At 49.7% G+C, this 17,497-nt stretch overlaps 3 protein-coding genes across 3 annotated transcripts; 1 reads left to right on the forward strand and 2 right to left on the reverse strand.

Annotated features, from left to right (window-relative positions):
- Positions 1-218: 218 nt before the first annotated feature.
- PGRI_081150 (DDB1/RSE1 family protein) lies at positions 219-3,857 on the reverse strand (the record flags this gene model as incomplete). Its single annotated transcript, XM_040795829.1, has 4 exons — positions 219-521; positions 586-1,032; positions 1,082-3,668; positions 3,763-3,857. 4 exons carry the CDS (start codon positions 3,855-3,857, stop codon positions 219-221), a joined length of 3,432 nt encoding a protein of 1,143 aa, XP_040651394.1.
- A 556-nt stretch (positions 3,858-4,413) lies between these two features.
- cprA (NADPH--hemoprotein reductase cprA) lies at positions 4,414-6,557 on the reverse strand (the record flags this gene model as incomplete). Its single annotated transcript, XM_040795830.1, has 2 exons — positions 4,414-4,710; positions 4,770-6,557. 2 exons carry the CDS (start codon positions 6,555-6,557, stop codon positions 4,414-4,416), a joined length of 2,085 nt encoding a protein of 694 aa, XP_040651395.1.
- Positions 6,558-9,793: 3,236 nt separating this feature from the next.
- On the forward strand, positions 9,794-17,149 carry PGRI_081170 (putative cell morphogenesis protein (PAG1); the record flags this gene model as incomplete). Its single annotated transcript, XM_040795831.1, has 1 exon — positions 9,794-17,149. One exon carries the CDS (start codon positions 9,794-9,796, stop codon positions 17,147-17,149), a length of 7,356 nt encoding a protein of 2,451 aa, XP_040651396.1.
- Positions 17,150-17,497: the final 348 nt, after the last annotated feature.

Raw genomic sequence — 17,497 nt, forward strand, 5'->3', positions numbered from 1 at the left:
ATGGCCCCTTTGCTCTTTAAGTGAATCTTCAGAACTACTTCTGATATTAAAAACTCTTTGTGTTTCACAATACCATATACTTGAAACTCATAAATCTACTATTTGCACTTAAAACATGCATCCAATCATACCCGAGCCGGAACTTTTTTCCTGGGCCCTTCTAGAAACCATCGCGTCTTATCCGTATTCATGAACGGTTCGTAAAATGTCCCCCGAGATCAGTGAAGTCTCCGCAACGCCTCAATCATTCTCTTGACCTCCTCGACGTCTGAGGAGCCAATCTCCCGCACAATTTCCTCTTGCATGCTTGGACTGCAGTTCAAGAACTGCTCAATAAGCTCGCCATCGACGAACCGGTACGGCGCATCAGCGCTGCGCACCATAGTTCTAAAACCGCGGAACTTGTCGAACGACAAGTCACCCAATGATTTGACTTTGGTGGAAAGGACCGTTTGCAGAGTCATGAGAAAATCTTGATGTTCAGGGTTGATAACGGCGAAGAGGAAGATGGAACCCTCAACCTTTGTATGAGTTAGTAAATGAGGCTTCAATACTGATCAGCCCGGTCAACTGGGATAAACTTACTGTTGCCATAAACGCACGCGGTGTCACCGTAACGCTGGCAAGCTGTGCTATATTAACTGGTCGGATACGATTGACCATCTCCCCTAGTGAAATTTCGCTGGTAGGGATCAGCCTGTGCTTGTCCTGGGCGGTGACTCCATTCATATTCCGTGAGAGAACGATAAGGTTCCCTTCAGCGTCACTCTGGAGGAAGGTCTCGTCTCCGATACAGGCAATTGCCGTGCTCCAAACGGTCTGATAATGACGACCGACTTCGGTCAGCTTGGCAGGTTCCCCAGCGTGGCCCGGCGTATACCTAACAAGGCAAAGGCTCTTCATAAGATCTGCCACCGCAATTATGTTATCGACGACTGTTACGTCGACTGGTGCGGTGGAGGTCCGATATGCAGCGAGCTTCTCGAGCTTCATTGGTCCAACATTATTGACTTTGACTCTATACACAACCACCTGGATATCGTCAGAAGAGAGTTCAAACATACAATTGATTAGTACTCACGGTTTTAACAAGCGCCGCAACAACACAATCGCCCATCATAGCGAGAGCACGACAGGCACCCAGAACTGGCAGCTCGGCAACTTGGCTCAGCTTGCGGCCGTGGTCGACTTCCAAAATGAGGATCCGCCCGCGGATTGATTCCTCCTGCTCTTCGTCTGCAAATGCCGTGCCGACAACAAATCGGTCCTTCATGGTCTCTTTTCCGTTTTGATCCTTCCCTGCCGGGAGCTCAGCACGAACAACACTCTCCACCAGTTCATCAGGACCTAATTGTAATGCATCAAGACGCCGGAACATGATCTCATCAGCGAGGACAAAGTGGCTCTTAACAACCTCGGCGCCATTCTCGAGCTTACGATCAATCGTGCCAATCCCAAATGCCTTCTCTGAAGGGGAGTATGCCACACGACGGACAGTCGAGCCCATTGGTAACGTTTGAATTTGGGTTGTCCGCTCTTTGTCAACTAGAGCAATCTTCAGCTCTTTCTCGGTCGCCACCGCAATGGAATCCGGGTATGCCTCTGCATTCAAATGGCATATCCGTGATGCACCCTCGGAGTTCACTGCAGAGTAGATGATCCGGCCCTCCGAGCCATAGATCAGGCTAGGATTCTCGCAGGTAGCAAAGACGTTGTATAGGCCATCGCCCTTGGGGAGTTTCTTGAATGTGGGTTGTTCGGAACCAAGAATGAGCTTATTCATCTTACTTAGAGAATAGTCTTGTGGGTTTAGTGAGAATGTAATGACGCAGCCATCGGCCATGGAGATAAACAGGGTGGGCTCGCTATCTGCGATCACCTCGGCTACAAGAACTGATCGAGGGAAGCTCTCTCCAGTTGGGCCTAGGGATTTTGTTTGGAGAACAGCGAAGTCCTTAATAGCCATGATTGACACCTTGGCTGACTGTGGGAACCCTGCAATGAAAACCCCCGCTGGCGTTGATGGGACAGTGAGCCCAGATATTTGCTGGTCGGCGCCAAGATCCTTCTGCGTGATCATGTGGACATTGTCCCTAATGTCGAAGGATGCCACAATTTGACCACTGATAACGAGAACCAGATGGTCCTCATTGGCCGACACTGCAGTGATCAGCTTCTGATCCTGAGGTGCCCATTCAAATGTCACCATTCCGCTTTCTAGATCGGCCACCAGCACTCGCTGTTCTGTGACCTGAAGAATACGGCCACCCTGGAGTCTTGCGGCGAGAAGGGTACATTCCGTGAGTGAAAGCCCCAGGAAGTTATCCAACTCTTCAACTTCGCCGTCAGGGCTAAACTGGAACACGCGCGTTTCGTCAACAAATGTAACAATAAGGGTATCCAGGAAGTCGCCGTTGCTTCGAGTTTGCAGTCCCCAGAGATCATTGATATGCTCCATTTCCCCAAGCACACCTAACTCTTCCATGCCAACGCCACTACGCACACTTCGTAACGTCCCGTCATCGAAGGCGCCAGAACCTGTCACAATTCGAGCCTGCCCGGACGAGAATTCATGGGTTTGGCTCTCACTCGTACGGTTCCCGAGATCCATAATAGTGAAGTCGAGGATTGGTGCGATATTAGACAATGTCTGGATGACCTCAAACGAGCTTCCATCGAGCCGGAGGACCTGTGAGTCGCCGTGATGCGATCCAACAAACAACATGCCTCCGCCGAGATAGACCAGCACCGATGCACGAGCCGTCTTGCCCAGATACTCGAGCTTCCAGTCATCGATTTCGCCCAAGTTGTTCAAGATGAAGGACAAGAAGAATAGCCTCCCGTAGTCATCAGCCAACAGCCACCGCTGACTATCAACCTTCTCCCAGGCCACAAAGACCGTCGCCTCGTCAAGATTCCGCGTAATCACATCGTTAGCATTATCGTTGATATACTTTATCGACGTCTCTCCGAGCACAATAAGACCGCCCAGCGGAGCTGGAATGGGGATAAGATGCGACGATCCAAGATCAAGCTCCTGTCCGAATTCACCTCCTTCCAACTTTTGCACCTCCTTGAAAGTAGCATCTGCCGTAGTTCCCGAAGTACCCGGCGTGAAATCCAACTCGCGGATTCGAAGCCGCACCTTCTGCTGGTTATCCTCGTAAAGTAGTGCCAGCCAGGGATTAGACTCCGAATGTAAGAATGCCGAGGATCGAACGAAAAGCTCATCAATGCGGGATGTAGTCGGCTTATCAAGCTCTCCCACCTGCAGGGCCTGGTCAGCCTGAGAACCAGCCATCGACATCCGTCCTCGTTTCTTCGTCGGTTGTACGATCGGAACAACAACTATGACACCCTCATATACTTCCAGCGTCATAAACCGGCCTGTGGGATCAATCAGGCATCGTGGTGCGCATTGAGATTCCCGGGACGAGGGCTCAGCGATGTCCACGCAGGTGCGCGCTGTTTTGATTTCGTTTGATTCGCGATCCCATGTTATCGTAAAATAATTGTATTGGTCTGTGCCGACGAACAGGTGGTCTGTTGGTGAATTTGTTGGTGCCGGTAGCCGCGCGAGCATAGTGACCCGCGCGTTCAGAGCACGAGTCGTGGTGAGGACGATCCCATCCGGGGTAAGTGTGTAGAACTCGAGACGGCTGGCTTTGCTATGGGTTTGTAGTATGATTAGCTATCGTGTTCGTCGCCATCGCGTGACTGGTTGGCTTCAGTTCCGTAGCTTCGCGGAAGGATGGGACTCACGCTGCGACCAGGCACTCCTCCTCCGGAGCGAAGAAGTTCAGCCTCACTGCATGACGAATGCTGCTCGCCCGATGAATGGGTACGACGTAAGCCATGGTTCAACGACCTGGGGTATCTAACAGCGTAGAGCTGGTTGGGTTCGGCGCACCACCCTGAGGGGATGTAATATGTCGGGGAGTGAGAGGTATAGAGGATTGAGATTGCGAAGCTTGGTAGCGCTGAATTATGGACTGAACATATTTCTGAATCAACTCTGTTAAGGCAGGGATTGCTCGGTCGGTGTGGGGGAATATGAGAGAAGTCGAGGTTTCCGTTCAAATGACGTCTAAAGTCCGCGCTTACAACCGAAAACATCCAGAAAGCCATGCATACTTCCAATTGTATAAAGAGTTACATAGATAAACATGAGATTATTCCCAATTTGTAAGAAGGGGAAAAAAATTAAATTCCTTTTAAAATCACAAGTCTAAAGTCGTACCACGCCCAGGCGACAGTCCATAACAAGCCCAAGGTCCTCGATATAAGGCCAATGCTAGGGAAACATGCAAGGCAAATGAAACAAAGGCGTATCGTATCGAACAAAATGATAATATATAGGCGAGACCATCTAAGCATGGTGGAATTGCAAAGAAGTGTTCATCAATCATGAGATCATGACCAGACGTCCTCCTGGTAACTGCCGCTGCTACGCATGTGCTTGACCATCTCCTCACCCTTCTCAGCGGGCAAACCCCGTTGGTCGGCAATGATGTGGCCGAGGACCAGGTTGACCTCGCGGGCCATGTTGGCAGCGTCACCGCAGACGTAGAAGTTGGCCTTTTGCTTGAGCAGGTCGCTGACAAGCTCGGCGTTCTCCTTCAGACGGTGCTGGACGTATACCTTCTGGGGTCCCTCACGGGAGAAGGCAGTAATAATCTTCAGGGAGTCACCCATCTGGTCTTGGAAGGTCTAGAGGGAATCATGTTAGTGTGAAGGTTGCGATTTCAGCTGTAAGGGAATTTTCATACCTTGAATTCATCCTTGTAGATGAAGTCCTCGTCGCTCTTGCGGCATCCAAAGAACAAAAGTGTTGTGCCAACCTTCTCACCCTTGGCAGCCAGAGCAGCGCGTTCCTGGATGAAACCACGGAAAGGCGCAACACCAGTACCGGGACCAACCATGATAATGGGCTTGGATGGGTCGGAAGGCAACTTGAAGTTGGAGTGACGAACATGGACAGGAACGTGGATACCATCGTACTTGTTGCGAGGACCGTTGATCGAATAAGTAAGGCCGTGAGGATCGGGAGACGGGTCGCCGTTCTGCTTCTGCTTGAGAGCCAAGAGATAGTTGGTGGTGACACCCTTGACTATGTGCGAGGCACCCGGCAGACGAACAGACTCGACGACAGCTGTGATGCTAATCTTATCCTTTTGAACCAGAGATGAAGACGAAATAGAGTAGTACCGGGGTTGAAGTTTGTTAATGCCTTCAATCAGCAGCGAGAAGGGAACGGCAGTGAACGGCTTAGAGGTGATGCTTTGCAGCGCCTGAGCAATGGTGAAGCATTGGTTGGTGATCTTCTCGTGGAAGTAATCTTTGTCGTTACCCAAGCGCACAATCTCGGTTTTGCTCTCCTCATCGGGAGCGAACGGAGCGAGAGTCGAGACAAACTGACGAGAGACGGGGGCACACACTTCCATGTAGTAGCGGACAGCAGCATCATAGGTGGTCGGGGTCGGAATAGGGACCTTAGCCGTGACATCGATACCCTTGACGTTGATCACCGAGTGGCGCTTCTCCCCGAGTCCAAAGACTTCAAGGAAGCGATCGACCTCGGCGCCAGCGTTTGTGGGCCAGATAGCGATGTGATCACCAGTCTGGTAGCTAAGGTTGCTACCGGCGATGCTGATTTCCATGTGCAGGCAGTTACGGTCCTTGACAGTGAACAATTCCGAGGATTCGACAATGGGGGCAATGTAGGGGTTATGCGCGGAGAAGGGACCCTTCGCGCTACCATCACGGTGGGAGGCAGTAGGCTCACCCAGGTAGACAGACTCCTCGTCGGCGGATTTCTCAGCATCCTCGACGACGGAGAACACGGCTTCGTAGACAGCTTCACGTTCCTGGAGATCCATGGCTTCTGAGAGGGCAGTCCACATGGGCTCCTTCCAGGCCAGGAAATCTTCTTCCATAGTGCCGGCGCCATCGTCGCCCTCACCAGCAGTTCCAATGCGTTTCGCGCCAAGTTTGGTCAGAGCAGTATCGACCTGACGGACCATGGCGTTGTAGTGCTCATAGGTATTGTTACCCAAACCGAATGCGACATACTTCATCGAGGACAGGGGCTTATCTTCAGCGGAGGCGCCGCTCTCAAAGGCGACATCCTCACCGGTGAAAAACTGGTAGAACTCTACAGCGTTGTCGGTAGGTTCACCCTCACCGTAGGTGGCCAGCACGAAAAACGCGACCTTGTCATCGGGGAATTTGTCCAGGTTCTCGTAATCATAATCCTCAATATCGGCGACCATAGTCTTCAGGCCGAAGCGCTGAGATCCTTCCTTTGCGAGTCGAGATGCGTAATCCTCCGCGGTACCAGTCTGGGAACCGTAGAAGATGACACAGTTCTTGCCTGTCTCCTCCATCTTCTCCACGATATCACGGGTTTTGCCGCTCTTCGCGGCTCCATTCAGGGCAGCGCTCGAGGCATACGGGTCCTTGGGGACGGCCCAGTAGCTACCCTTAGTGAAGTAGGCAACGCTACCCACCAAGAGTGCCACCAAGACGACCAAATCGAGGGTGTCCAGTTGCGCCATTATGTTCGGGGGGGGGGGGGGGGGTTGTTGGGGCGACCCGCCCGGAAGGGGTGATTGGATGGGGGGGGGGGGGGAGGTTTGTTGTGGCGACCCGCCGGCAAGGGATGATTGAATGTGTTCCAACGCCGAGAGAACAAAAAATAAAAGTATAGAAAGGTAGTACAGCCCTCAATACGGAGCCCTAAATGAGAGTGTACAGGATAGAAGAAGAGAGAAGCCAACAGGTGGTCTGATCCCCACTCCTGGGCGGCTTCCGAGATGTGGATCTTCACAGGCAAATCTTCACCGCTGTCTGCTTATGTTTGTATGAAACTCCCCGAGGCCAAGAGTACGGGTATGTAGTGTGTATGTTGTACCTATTACAGGTACGGAGTAGTAAAATTCCGAAATATAAAAAAGGAAAAAAAGTATTCAATCCCCTAGGAGTTTTATATAGTCAAAGTAAAGCTCCCGAAAAAGGTCAAACTAAAAAAGGCCTCGGATAAGGAGGGAGCGGCAAAGCCGTTCGGGAAATAACCTGACCCTTTTGAGATAGCGGAATGCTTTCCGCTTCCTTAAAAAGAGACAAATTGCCTTTTTGGGATCTGTTCCCTCAACATGTGGGGAAGATCGCATACTAGACTATTATAGTAATTATATATACTCCCTACAAAGTAGGTTGTACAACCTCTCTAGTATTCATGTAATGGGATGAATCCAGAAAGAAATGTAACACAGTAATTGCTTTTATCTTATCCAGTAAACACTATATACAATAGGATGCGGTTGAAATGGAAATTGTCAGGTTGAACAATATTCATAATAATGAAGCTATAATAATGAAGCTAAGCCTTAGAACCATATCTTATAAACAGTGACAATTTCCTCTCCAAAAGAGAGGCTGACCCCTTGTCTAGGTGTGTGACGGACTTACCATTTGTCCGCACCGATGTAGGTGAGAAACATGAATGCATATTAGCTATCTTTATGCTCCCCTATCTCTTTCATTTCAACTTGATCACAAGATCCATTTGCTACTCTGGGGCTCTCTGACACTTAATAACCCATTAATGCCGCAATTATCGCTACCGGCGAGATTAACCCCTACTATCCGGTCGACACCAACCCCGTCCATCCATTCCACCTAAATATTCAATGTTGTCAGTGCTTTATTCAAAGACGCCCCATCAGGTGACCAGTTCTTTCTCAGGCACCCAGACGATAAGGGTGACCATATTCTAATTGATGACTGTTTAAATATTGTTGAAGTCGTAGACTAGGAATGGATACACACTGTCTCCAAGGTAGAGACGTTCTGTTCCCCGTGTATGATGTGGCCGGTGGCTGAGTTCTACAACGGCTCTTAACGAACTAAGCGCGGACGGATTGCGGCTAGCTACTTACTCTCTTTCGCGAAAAGGCCCGTGAAGATCTTGCCATGTACGTTGTGGAGGGAGCAGAAAGGCTCAAGGGCTGTTTCTTCGCTCTTGGGCCCGAGAGCTCTTTTCTAGATATCCAGGCACTTCTATATCTTTACACCACTCCAGCAGGCTGTCAACTTTGAAAGCGAGGAGTTGGAGGCATATACGAGTAAGGCTCTGAAGACATGGGAAGGCGGTGATTTCCTCCTAGGCTTGTTGGACTAGAATGAAATGAACGGGGAGGTACGAGAGCTTTAAACTAAATTGTGTAAATCCTTCAGAATAAAGCTTCCTATGAAAGGATTTGTATGTACCTATAGCGGTAAATTGAGATGGGAGGGGCCATTAGACTAAAACGTCATAGCAATATATATCAAGTTACACATACATATATCGATGGATGAAGCAACATACTTGGTTTTTTTTTCCTTATTCTTCGCTAATCTTTCGTAAACGGAATAGGTTGCACTTTCGCTATATATATCTTATATCTTCCCTAGGTACTTGGGTTGAGAAAATTTGGATCATGCCTAGGGGTTTAAGTATCTTTTTTATGGGACACTCATACTAAAGATACTTAATCCATAGAGTTTGGAGCTTGGCACGGTTATGTTGTAATAGGCAAATAGTAGTGTGCTCAGACTTGCTATACCATAGCTTAGCTAGGATATTGAGTACATTAATACATTCGAGAGATCTAAAATACAATATTAGGATAACTTGAAATACTTGAACTTGTGGCGAATGGCATCCCGAGTATATATATGTAAAGTTGGATAGAGATATATATATATCAAGCCCTGGAGACTGGCCAATTAAGTATATCGCTGCTCTCCACGCGTTCTCCAAGGAGTACGGAGTACTCCGTAGATGTTTCAAAATTCGAAATAGGCATCTGATTCGATCAGAAGGTTCCCAGAGATGACAGGTCTTCGATGAATACGAAGTATGATATACAATATATGAATAAACGACAAATTCTTCATTCTTTCCTCATTCTAATTCCTAAAAAGATAAAAGATTGGATAAAACGGAATAAAGAAGAAAGGAAGTCGGCAATAGTTAATGAGGCTCTGGGGGAGATGTAAAAGCCAAGACCGAACAGCCCGGTGCCCGACGGAATGTCATGAATTGTATAATGCACTGTACAATGAATAATAATAACATACAATATAAAGGAAAAAAAACTACATACGTAGACTTCATCAAAAAGATGTTTCAAATAGACATAAATATCGTATGAAGTCGGGGTATATGAGGCTTAATAATAATCCCCAGATGTACCCGTGCGCCCGATAAAAACATCGAGCTCTAAGTCTTCACACCCCCTTGGCTTCTTGAATTGGCTATGTCCAGTTTACTTTTAATTCTTGACACGGCTCCTTGCAGCTTTGAGCAATGAGGTTCCTATAATCTTTAAAAGTATGTGCAAACGCTATCGGAGCAAACGGGAGACATTGACATTTGAATCTCCCAGTGGCTTCACACCCTGCCAAAGCTGGCCCAGGCCAGACAATCCTGCCCCTCATTCCTGACGAACTTAAGTCCGCATCACATAACCTCGCCTCTCCACCGGACCGTCGAGGGAACAGGACAGGCCAGTCAACTCCTTTGCACAGTCGCGAATCCTCTACCGTCCGAGGAAGACCAGTTGATCCCTCCACTCTCGCCCCTATCCAGCCCCGACGCGGTCACTCCGGTTCCAAAAGTCCAGACGTATCGGGCGGTCGCCCTCCAGGATATGACGTGGGATTAGAAAGACGGCCTTCCAACTCGTATGGTCACCACCGGCAGACTTCCATCGTCCACGGGATACAGCATTCGCGAAATCCGAGCATGGCCGGATCAGCCGCTTCCACAAGCCCTTTGAGCCCGGAACTAATTGCCTCTCTCGGCCGCGGTGCGTTTGACGAGGCGACCCTTCCTGCGAAATTCGACCCTCTCGAGACACACTCGGGTTATTCGACACCATCCGGGATCCCCGCTAGTCATGGGTTGACGCCAACATTGAGTACGATACAAGACAATGACACAACGGTGAGGGATGTGAGCCCCGCCGCTCTACTACACAGCCGAATGAACTCGGGAGGGAACCCAAGACGCGAGCGGTCAGATAGTCGCTCACAGTCCAAACATCACTCGGAATCAAAGACAGTTGGGGAATATGCGTTGCATCATCTGTTCAACTCCTTTGTTGGACAGGCGGACAACAAGATCAATCAGGCCATAATGAAGCTGGGGGAATCTGATTCCCCCGTGGAGGAGGTTTGCGGTCCAGGAGCAGATCCGACGTTTGACCAATTGATATCGGCATTGGGACATATCGCTCGACAGAAACCGAAACCTCTGATTGATACAATTATGTTCTGGCGCAAGGCTAAAGGAGATGCTGCTATTACAGCGAGACAGATGTTGAATGAGCAAAGACCCTCGCCCGCTGCCACAGAGAATGGCCCACCCCTCTTGCGCCGCAATACCGAGCCGACACAGCCCGCTGAGCCTTTTATCGGTCGTCCTGACGATGTTGCTCTAATTGAGCGACGCGCAACAGTCTCGGTATACTTGGTCTGTAGAGTTTTGATTGAGATCTTCAATCAAAGTAGCCTGGCTTCAATAACTTTCGACATGGCGGATCGCCTAGAAGACATCGTGTTTGGCCAGGTGAAGACTTCCGACCCGGACCAGATCTCCGCGTCACCTCTGCGGATGGCCAATTGGAGAATCTATGGCCAGTTGCTGGGTATTATGAGCGAATCAAATTTCTCCGGCGTCGCTGGTCGTTACTTGACGGAACTTGAGCGTTACCAGAAGGAGGAAGCTGTCAGGGGGCCATCTCGCGAGGGCGACTCGAGGTCGGAATTGTTGATACTCTGCATGCGATATCTACGTTTGCCTATGACTCCAGAAGGGTGGCCCAAATCTTGCGATTTTATGCGATCGTTGGCGCGCTTGTTTGTCAGTGCACATGGGCAGCGTATCAAACAGGCATACTGCTATGTGATTGAAAAACTTCTTCTCCCTGTCGCTGCCAACCCGAGCTGTGATCTTTCGCTGCCCCGGTGGAAGGAATTCGTGGACTTGATCCAACCACGTCTGACACAGCTTCTTATCAAGCCTCGTCATTGGACATCTTCCTTCTCGTTAAATGTGCTGTTGCTTTGCATCTCCAACAAAGAGACTTTCTCTTCGCAATGGCTTTCGATGATTTCGAGTCTACCTGCACGTCTGAAGGACCGCCCTACTCGTGCGCCCGCGCTCCACGCCATCTGTCGTCTGGTCTGGACTTATTTCTTCCGCTTCTCTGACTCCCCCACAACCACTCTTCGCAAGGTCGAAGAAGTAGCAAAGATTGCCCTGCCGACTGGTAGGAGAACGTACATGAGCGCAGAGCCGGTCTTTGCCGATCCGTTGATCCAGCTAATTCAGATCATCGGTTTCAAGCATCCGGATGTCTGTTTCCGTAGCATTATTTTCCCTTTGATCAACTCGGATCTGTTCCTATCTGGCAGAGAGTTGAAGATAGAACAGATGGAGCCAGAGAAAATGGTCATCGGAATCCGCGCTTTCCTGGCTACAATGTCTGATCTGGAGACAAGTGACCAACTGTGTCCTCCGATCCCGACTGGCTCTCTCCCAAATCCTTTTACCGACGTCTCAACCCCCGTGTATTCCCATCGGCCCCAGCTGCTTAGAGAGTACAAAGTGCCCATTTCTTCTCAGAAGCAAGACCCAACTTTATGGCAACCTGTCAATACCGCAAGACTAAGTGAGAATGTGAAGGAATATTATTTCCGATTCTGTGAAGTTTTAGGCAAGATCACCTTGCTCTGTGATAACACATTCGGTGGACAGGCAGTCCTGGACGAGAAGTTCGGTGGAACTACGCCCAAAACTCCTATATCAGAAGCTTTTAGCTTCGGTCGTCGTGGTGATGACCATGTCACAACGCTGGACCAGAAGCAAGGATTCTACGACCTGCTCCATGTGGCAGTCCAAGCGCTCCCTCGTTGTCTCTCCGACCACATCCCATTCAACTCACTCATTAATCTTCTTTGCACTGGAACTGCCCATGTCCAGTCAAATATCGCGACTTCCTCGGCTGAGTCGTTGAAGGCCATTGCGCGGCAATTACACGCCCAACAGGTTACAATCGGCTTTGCTAGATTTATCTTTAATTTTGACGAGCGCTATTCCACCATGTCAGACGAAGGAATGCTTGGACCGGGCCATATCGAGTCCACGCTGAGACTTTACGTCGAATTACTTCAGATCTGGATTGACGAGATCAAGCAGAAAACGAAAGGCGCGGCAGCAATGGATCAACTGGAGAGATCCATTTCTGGTAGCCGAGCTCTGCATCTTGATTTGTCGAGTATCCTCGCCCATGTGGAGGAGATTGAGTCACATGGGCTCTTTTTCTTGTGTTCTCAGTCAAGACGTGTTCGGGCCTTTGCCATCACTGTCCTGCGGCTGATCACCGAGTTTGATAGCGCTCTTGGAAAGGAAAACACAAGAATCATCCGCATTCTTGAGGCTGATTCTCAGCAGATTCTAGATGTGAATGATGAGCATCTGACCGTGGCAGAGCGGAGCCGAATCCAAAAGGGTAAAAGAAGAAGCGCCTCTCAAAATACTCTTATCGAGCTGTGTAGCAGTGAAGTCTCTTATGATTCAACATTGTGGGCCAAAGTATTTCCCAACATCATCCGAGTCAGCTTTGAGACTTGCCCGTTCGCTGTAACTCTAGGGAGAGAGATTGTATGTGCACGTCTTGTTCAGATGCACAAGATCATCACATCTCTCGCTGAGAGTACAAGAGTCCCGCAATATGCTCCCATGGATGCGTACCAGAGTCGCCCCATTGGAAGAAACAATCTGACGTCTGAGATCCTAGTCGAGCAATGGAAGCTTTACTTGGTCATGGCCTGTACCACTGTCACCAGTGTTGGGGCTCAATCACAAAGCCAGCTGGCAAATGCCCAGCATGCGCGCAAAGCTTCTAAGGGAGCCCATCAGTCTCAAGACAAGATCAGCTCCGCTAGAAGCCTGTTTGCATTTGTTATACCTCTCCTTTCTGCCGAACGGGATTCCATCCGCAGTGCTATTGTTGTTGCTTTGGGATCTATTCATAAAAATCTCTATCGCACGCTTCTTGAGTCTTTGCAGTACGCAGTCACTACCTGCAACGAGGAGGCGAAGATGAGAATTGGCAATCACTACCGCAGTCCCAGCAGCCCACGTCGAAATAGGAAGACCGATCGTCTGCGCACCGAGGTTACAAACGTTTACAAACTCACGTCTCATTTCCTTCAAGAGCCCGAGGTTTACAATGACGACTGGATCGTCAACAACCTTGTCACATACGCCAAAGATATTCGAATTTTCCTCAGCGATGCCGAGGTTCAGAACGACTGGGAATTCCAACGCTTGCGATTCCATTTCTGTGGACTGATGGAGGAGATATTTGAAGGCGTCCATCGTACCAAGGATCCTTCTCGCTGGATGCCTTTCGAGTCGCGGAAATCTGCTTTCTCTCTTATGGAAGACTGGTGCGGATACTCTCCAAACCAATCTCAAATATCTGAAAGGGAAGAAAATATGCGCAAGTTCTGCATGGCCCGACCACATGAGACCGGTGAAATGAAAAACACCGCCGCTGCCATGGAGATTGAGAAGAAGAATCTACGCGCGGCAGCCCTAAGTGCAATGGCTTTCCTTTGTGCTGGCCCGATCAGCATCACCACCGAAAGCGGTTCTGTCCTCCAATTCGATGTCACCCGCATGCTTTCATGGATCGAAATGATCTTCAACACCGTCAGTGATAAATGGCACGCCATCGGTCGCCGGGCTCTCAAGAACCTGATTATACACAATCAGGAACATTCCTACCTGATGGAGCGATCGATAGAGATGTGCTACATTACCGAGCGTCCCAAGACCATTGAGAGCTACTTTGAGGTGGTCACACAGGTGCTTTTCGAATATCCAGACTATCCTCTCGAATTCTGGAGAGTCCTAGGGGCAGTCTTGGTAACACTCGGCAACGAGAAACGTGAAATCCGAATGAAGTCAGCTAAGCTTCTTCGAAAACTCGAGGAGCGCCAGCAGAAGAACTCCAGAATTCAAGACTTCGATATTAGTATCTCGGACAAGACTACTGCGGTGTACAAGCTGGCCCAGTTCGAGATCTCTAAAAGATTAGCTAGTCAACACTCTGACTTGGCATTCACTATCTTTTCGGAGTTCTCTCTGCATTTCCGCAATCTTCGACCAGATAGCCAGCGAAATATGGTTGCTGCCATTCTCCCATGGGTTCAGACGATGGAACTACAGGTTGACCCGAATGGCGGCCCTACAGCCAAGTCATACATGTTGCTCGCAAATCTCTTTGAAATAACTATTCGCGGGAGTACAATCCTGCCTAATCAAGTGCAAGCACTATGGCAGGCCTTGGCAACAGGCCCTCATGGGGGTAATGTGCAGCTGGTCCTTGACTTCATTATCAGCATCTGTCTGGAACGCAAAGAGCAAAACTTCGTGGAGTATGCTAAGCAAATGGTTGTATTTTTGTCTGGGACTCCAGCAGGATCAAAGGTCATCGAATTTTTCTTGTTGCAGATTGTGCCAAAGAACATGGTGCAAGAGCGAAAGGAACTCACTCCCCCTCCGCCTGACATCAAAAACCTACCATATGTTGCAGATCTTGGCACAGTGCTCCCTGTTGGCAACAAACAAGCTGGTCTATCCCTTGGACAAGTTGCACTAATATTCCTCGTTGATCTGATGGTCGCTCCGGTGACCCTCGCCCTGAGTGATGTTGTCAAGCTGATCCACATCGTTCTCATTCTCTGGGACCATTATACAGTTACTGTCCAGGAGCAAGCTCGTGAAATGCTGGTACATCTTATCCATGAACTGATAGCGGCCAAGCTTGAGGATGATGACGTGGCGGGTACCCGGCAATCCGTCGAAGACTTTGTGGAATCAATACGCAGGAGCAATCCCGCTGTCGTTTGGGAATATGAAGAGAACCATGGCAAGGAGGAGGAGACTGATGATCGCCGGGTGCCTGAAGCTATGGCTTCTGTCACTCGTGATGTCGTGAAGTTCTTTAGTTTCGCTTACGAAGGCGTCGGCGACCTGTGGGCCAAGGAGGCATTGAACTGGGCCACCTCATGTCCGGTGCGGCATTTAGCATGCCGCTCGTTCCAGATCTTCCGCTGTATCTCGACAGCACTAGACTCGCGAATGCTGGCCGATATGCTTGCCCGGCTTTCAAACACTATTGCGGACGAGGAAACCGACTACCAGACTTTCTCGATGGAGATTCTTACTACATTGAAGATCATCATCAGCTCCCTAGCCCCGTCCGACCTTCTGGATTATCCTCAGCTATTCTGGACAACATGTGCTTGTCTCAACACAATCCACGAGACTGAATTTATCGAGAGCATTGGCATGCTTGAGAAATTCCTGGACCGAGTCGATCTCAGTGATCCGGCGGTGGTGGCTAACCTCATCGAAGGCCAACCACCAAACTGGGAAGGCGGGTTTGATGGTATTCAGGACCTTGTCTTCAAGGGAATGAAATCATCCGAGTCCTTCGATCGTACACTCGATCTACTTCATGTTCTCAGTGGTCTTCCGAACAACGATCTCATTGGAGATGGAACTCGACATCTGTTCACTGTGTTGGCTAATCTACCCCACTTCCTGCAATGCTTTGAACAAGGGTTTAGTGACCCCAAGCCCATCGCTCGCGCCAGCATACTTGCCCGGGTGGCTGAGAATGAAAGATGCCCTCGCCTTGCAGCTTCATTGTTTGGGTTTGCCAACCAGCAGTACAAGACTGCCGGGGTTTTCCTTGACCACATCATCACTGAGATCAAGTCGTACTACTTCCCACAACTGGACTTCCAGTGTCTCATCTTCCTCATGGGACTTCTCACTAACACCACGGATTGGTTCCGCATCAAAACAATGAGGATCCTGTGTGTTTTGATTCCCGAGGTGGACATGCGGCGCAATGAGGTCACCTGCCATGGCCCAGATCTGATCTCCCCACTGCTCCGACTTCTGCAAACCGATCTCTGCCCTCAGGCCCTGGAGGTTCTGGACAATATTATCACGGTCTCGGGAAACCCAATGGAGCGGCAACATCTTCGGATGAGTATGGCATCGGCAGCTTCTTCTCGTGCTATCCGCAAAGAGTACGAGCGAATCCAGAGTCTGTACGGAATTCCGGAACCAACGGGATGGTCTGTTCCTATGCCTGCAACCCAGTCGAACATGACCCGGCACAACGTCCACGCTGTCTTCTACACATGTGTTGAGGCCGAAGACAGGCGAGAGGAAGATGTCATGACCCCCAGTGTGGCCTTCCATGCGGACGAATACAGCGACTCGTTCTTCCCAATAAGAGCTGATACCATGAAATCAATCGATACGCAGATTGATGGCAATATGGGAGATATCGTGCAGAAGCTGGACAGCCTAGATGACTTCTTTGAGGAGACAGATACGATTGCCCCGGTGTTGAACCCTGTAGCCCCTCCGATGCTACGAGGATTCACTGGTAACTACGTGGATACCAACGCACATCTGTACGATCAACAGACCGCGCCAATTTTGCGGAAATCGCTCGCTCGGACAGGCTCTACATCTTCCTTCCATAATGGTCTCGCCGAGTCTCGCCCTCCCAACTTCCGCTTCGATGGTCCGGGTGTGTACTCGCCGGTGACGGCGATGCCTCCAAACTCCTCGCTACTACGATCTGGTTCCCATACCCGGTCTGTCACCTCCCCTGCGAACAATCTCTATGTCCATACCGCTTCCAATACGCCCAATACCACATTGCCCGTTGGATTCAGCGATTCTGCCTTCCTGTCCGATGAGGACCCTGACGAGGTGCATTCGGATCTAGAGGAACGACCGACAACCAAGAAGATGATCCATCCACCTGCCCCTATGACGCGCAGCGCAACCGATGGACCACACTCCCTGGAATCAATGATTCGCAGCGGCATGCGGAGGCTTACCGGTGGTGCAGCCAACAGAGAAAAGGAGCGACAGCGGGACCTTCTCCGCGCACAACACCGCGCCATAGTGCAAACAGCCCACTCACCACGTGTCCCAAAGGTGCCTGAGGAATATCTCTCAGGACCTACCAGTCACCCGACATCGCCGAGGTGAAACTGCTGCATATATCCTCTATCATACATTTCTGCTTCCTCGTTTTGCTTTTTCTCATCTGTTGTCAGTCTTCTTCCAGACTGCCTGGGCATTTCTCGGGAGTTTGGATAACTTTACATACCCTTTACTCGTCTATCTACTTCGCGATTGGTCTTGTCTATCTAGCGTTGATTCGCGCCTATGCATCTTGTACAGTCCATATAGTCATGGATATCCTGGACGTTGATGGATGGACTTACATATTAGGTGTTGTGCATTTCAAAATCAAAGTCTACATACATGTATTTTGCATTGAAATTCAATGTTACTTTACGTACCTTTTTCTAGAAGCTATCGTTTCATTCAAGG

The sequence above is a fragment of the Penicillium griseofulvum genome, assembly GCF_001561935.1.
Source record: "Penicillium griseofulvum strain PG3 chromosome Unknown contig_77, whole genome shotgun sequence".
Classification (NCBI taxonomy): Eukaryota; Fungi; Ascomycota; class Eurotiomycetes; order Eurotiales; family Aspergillaceae; genus Penicillium; species Penicillium griseofulvum.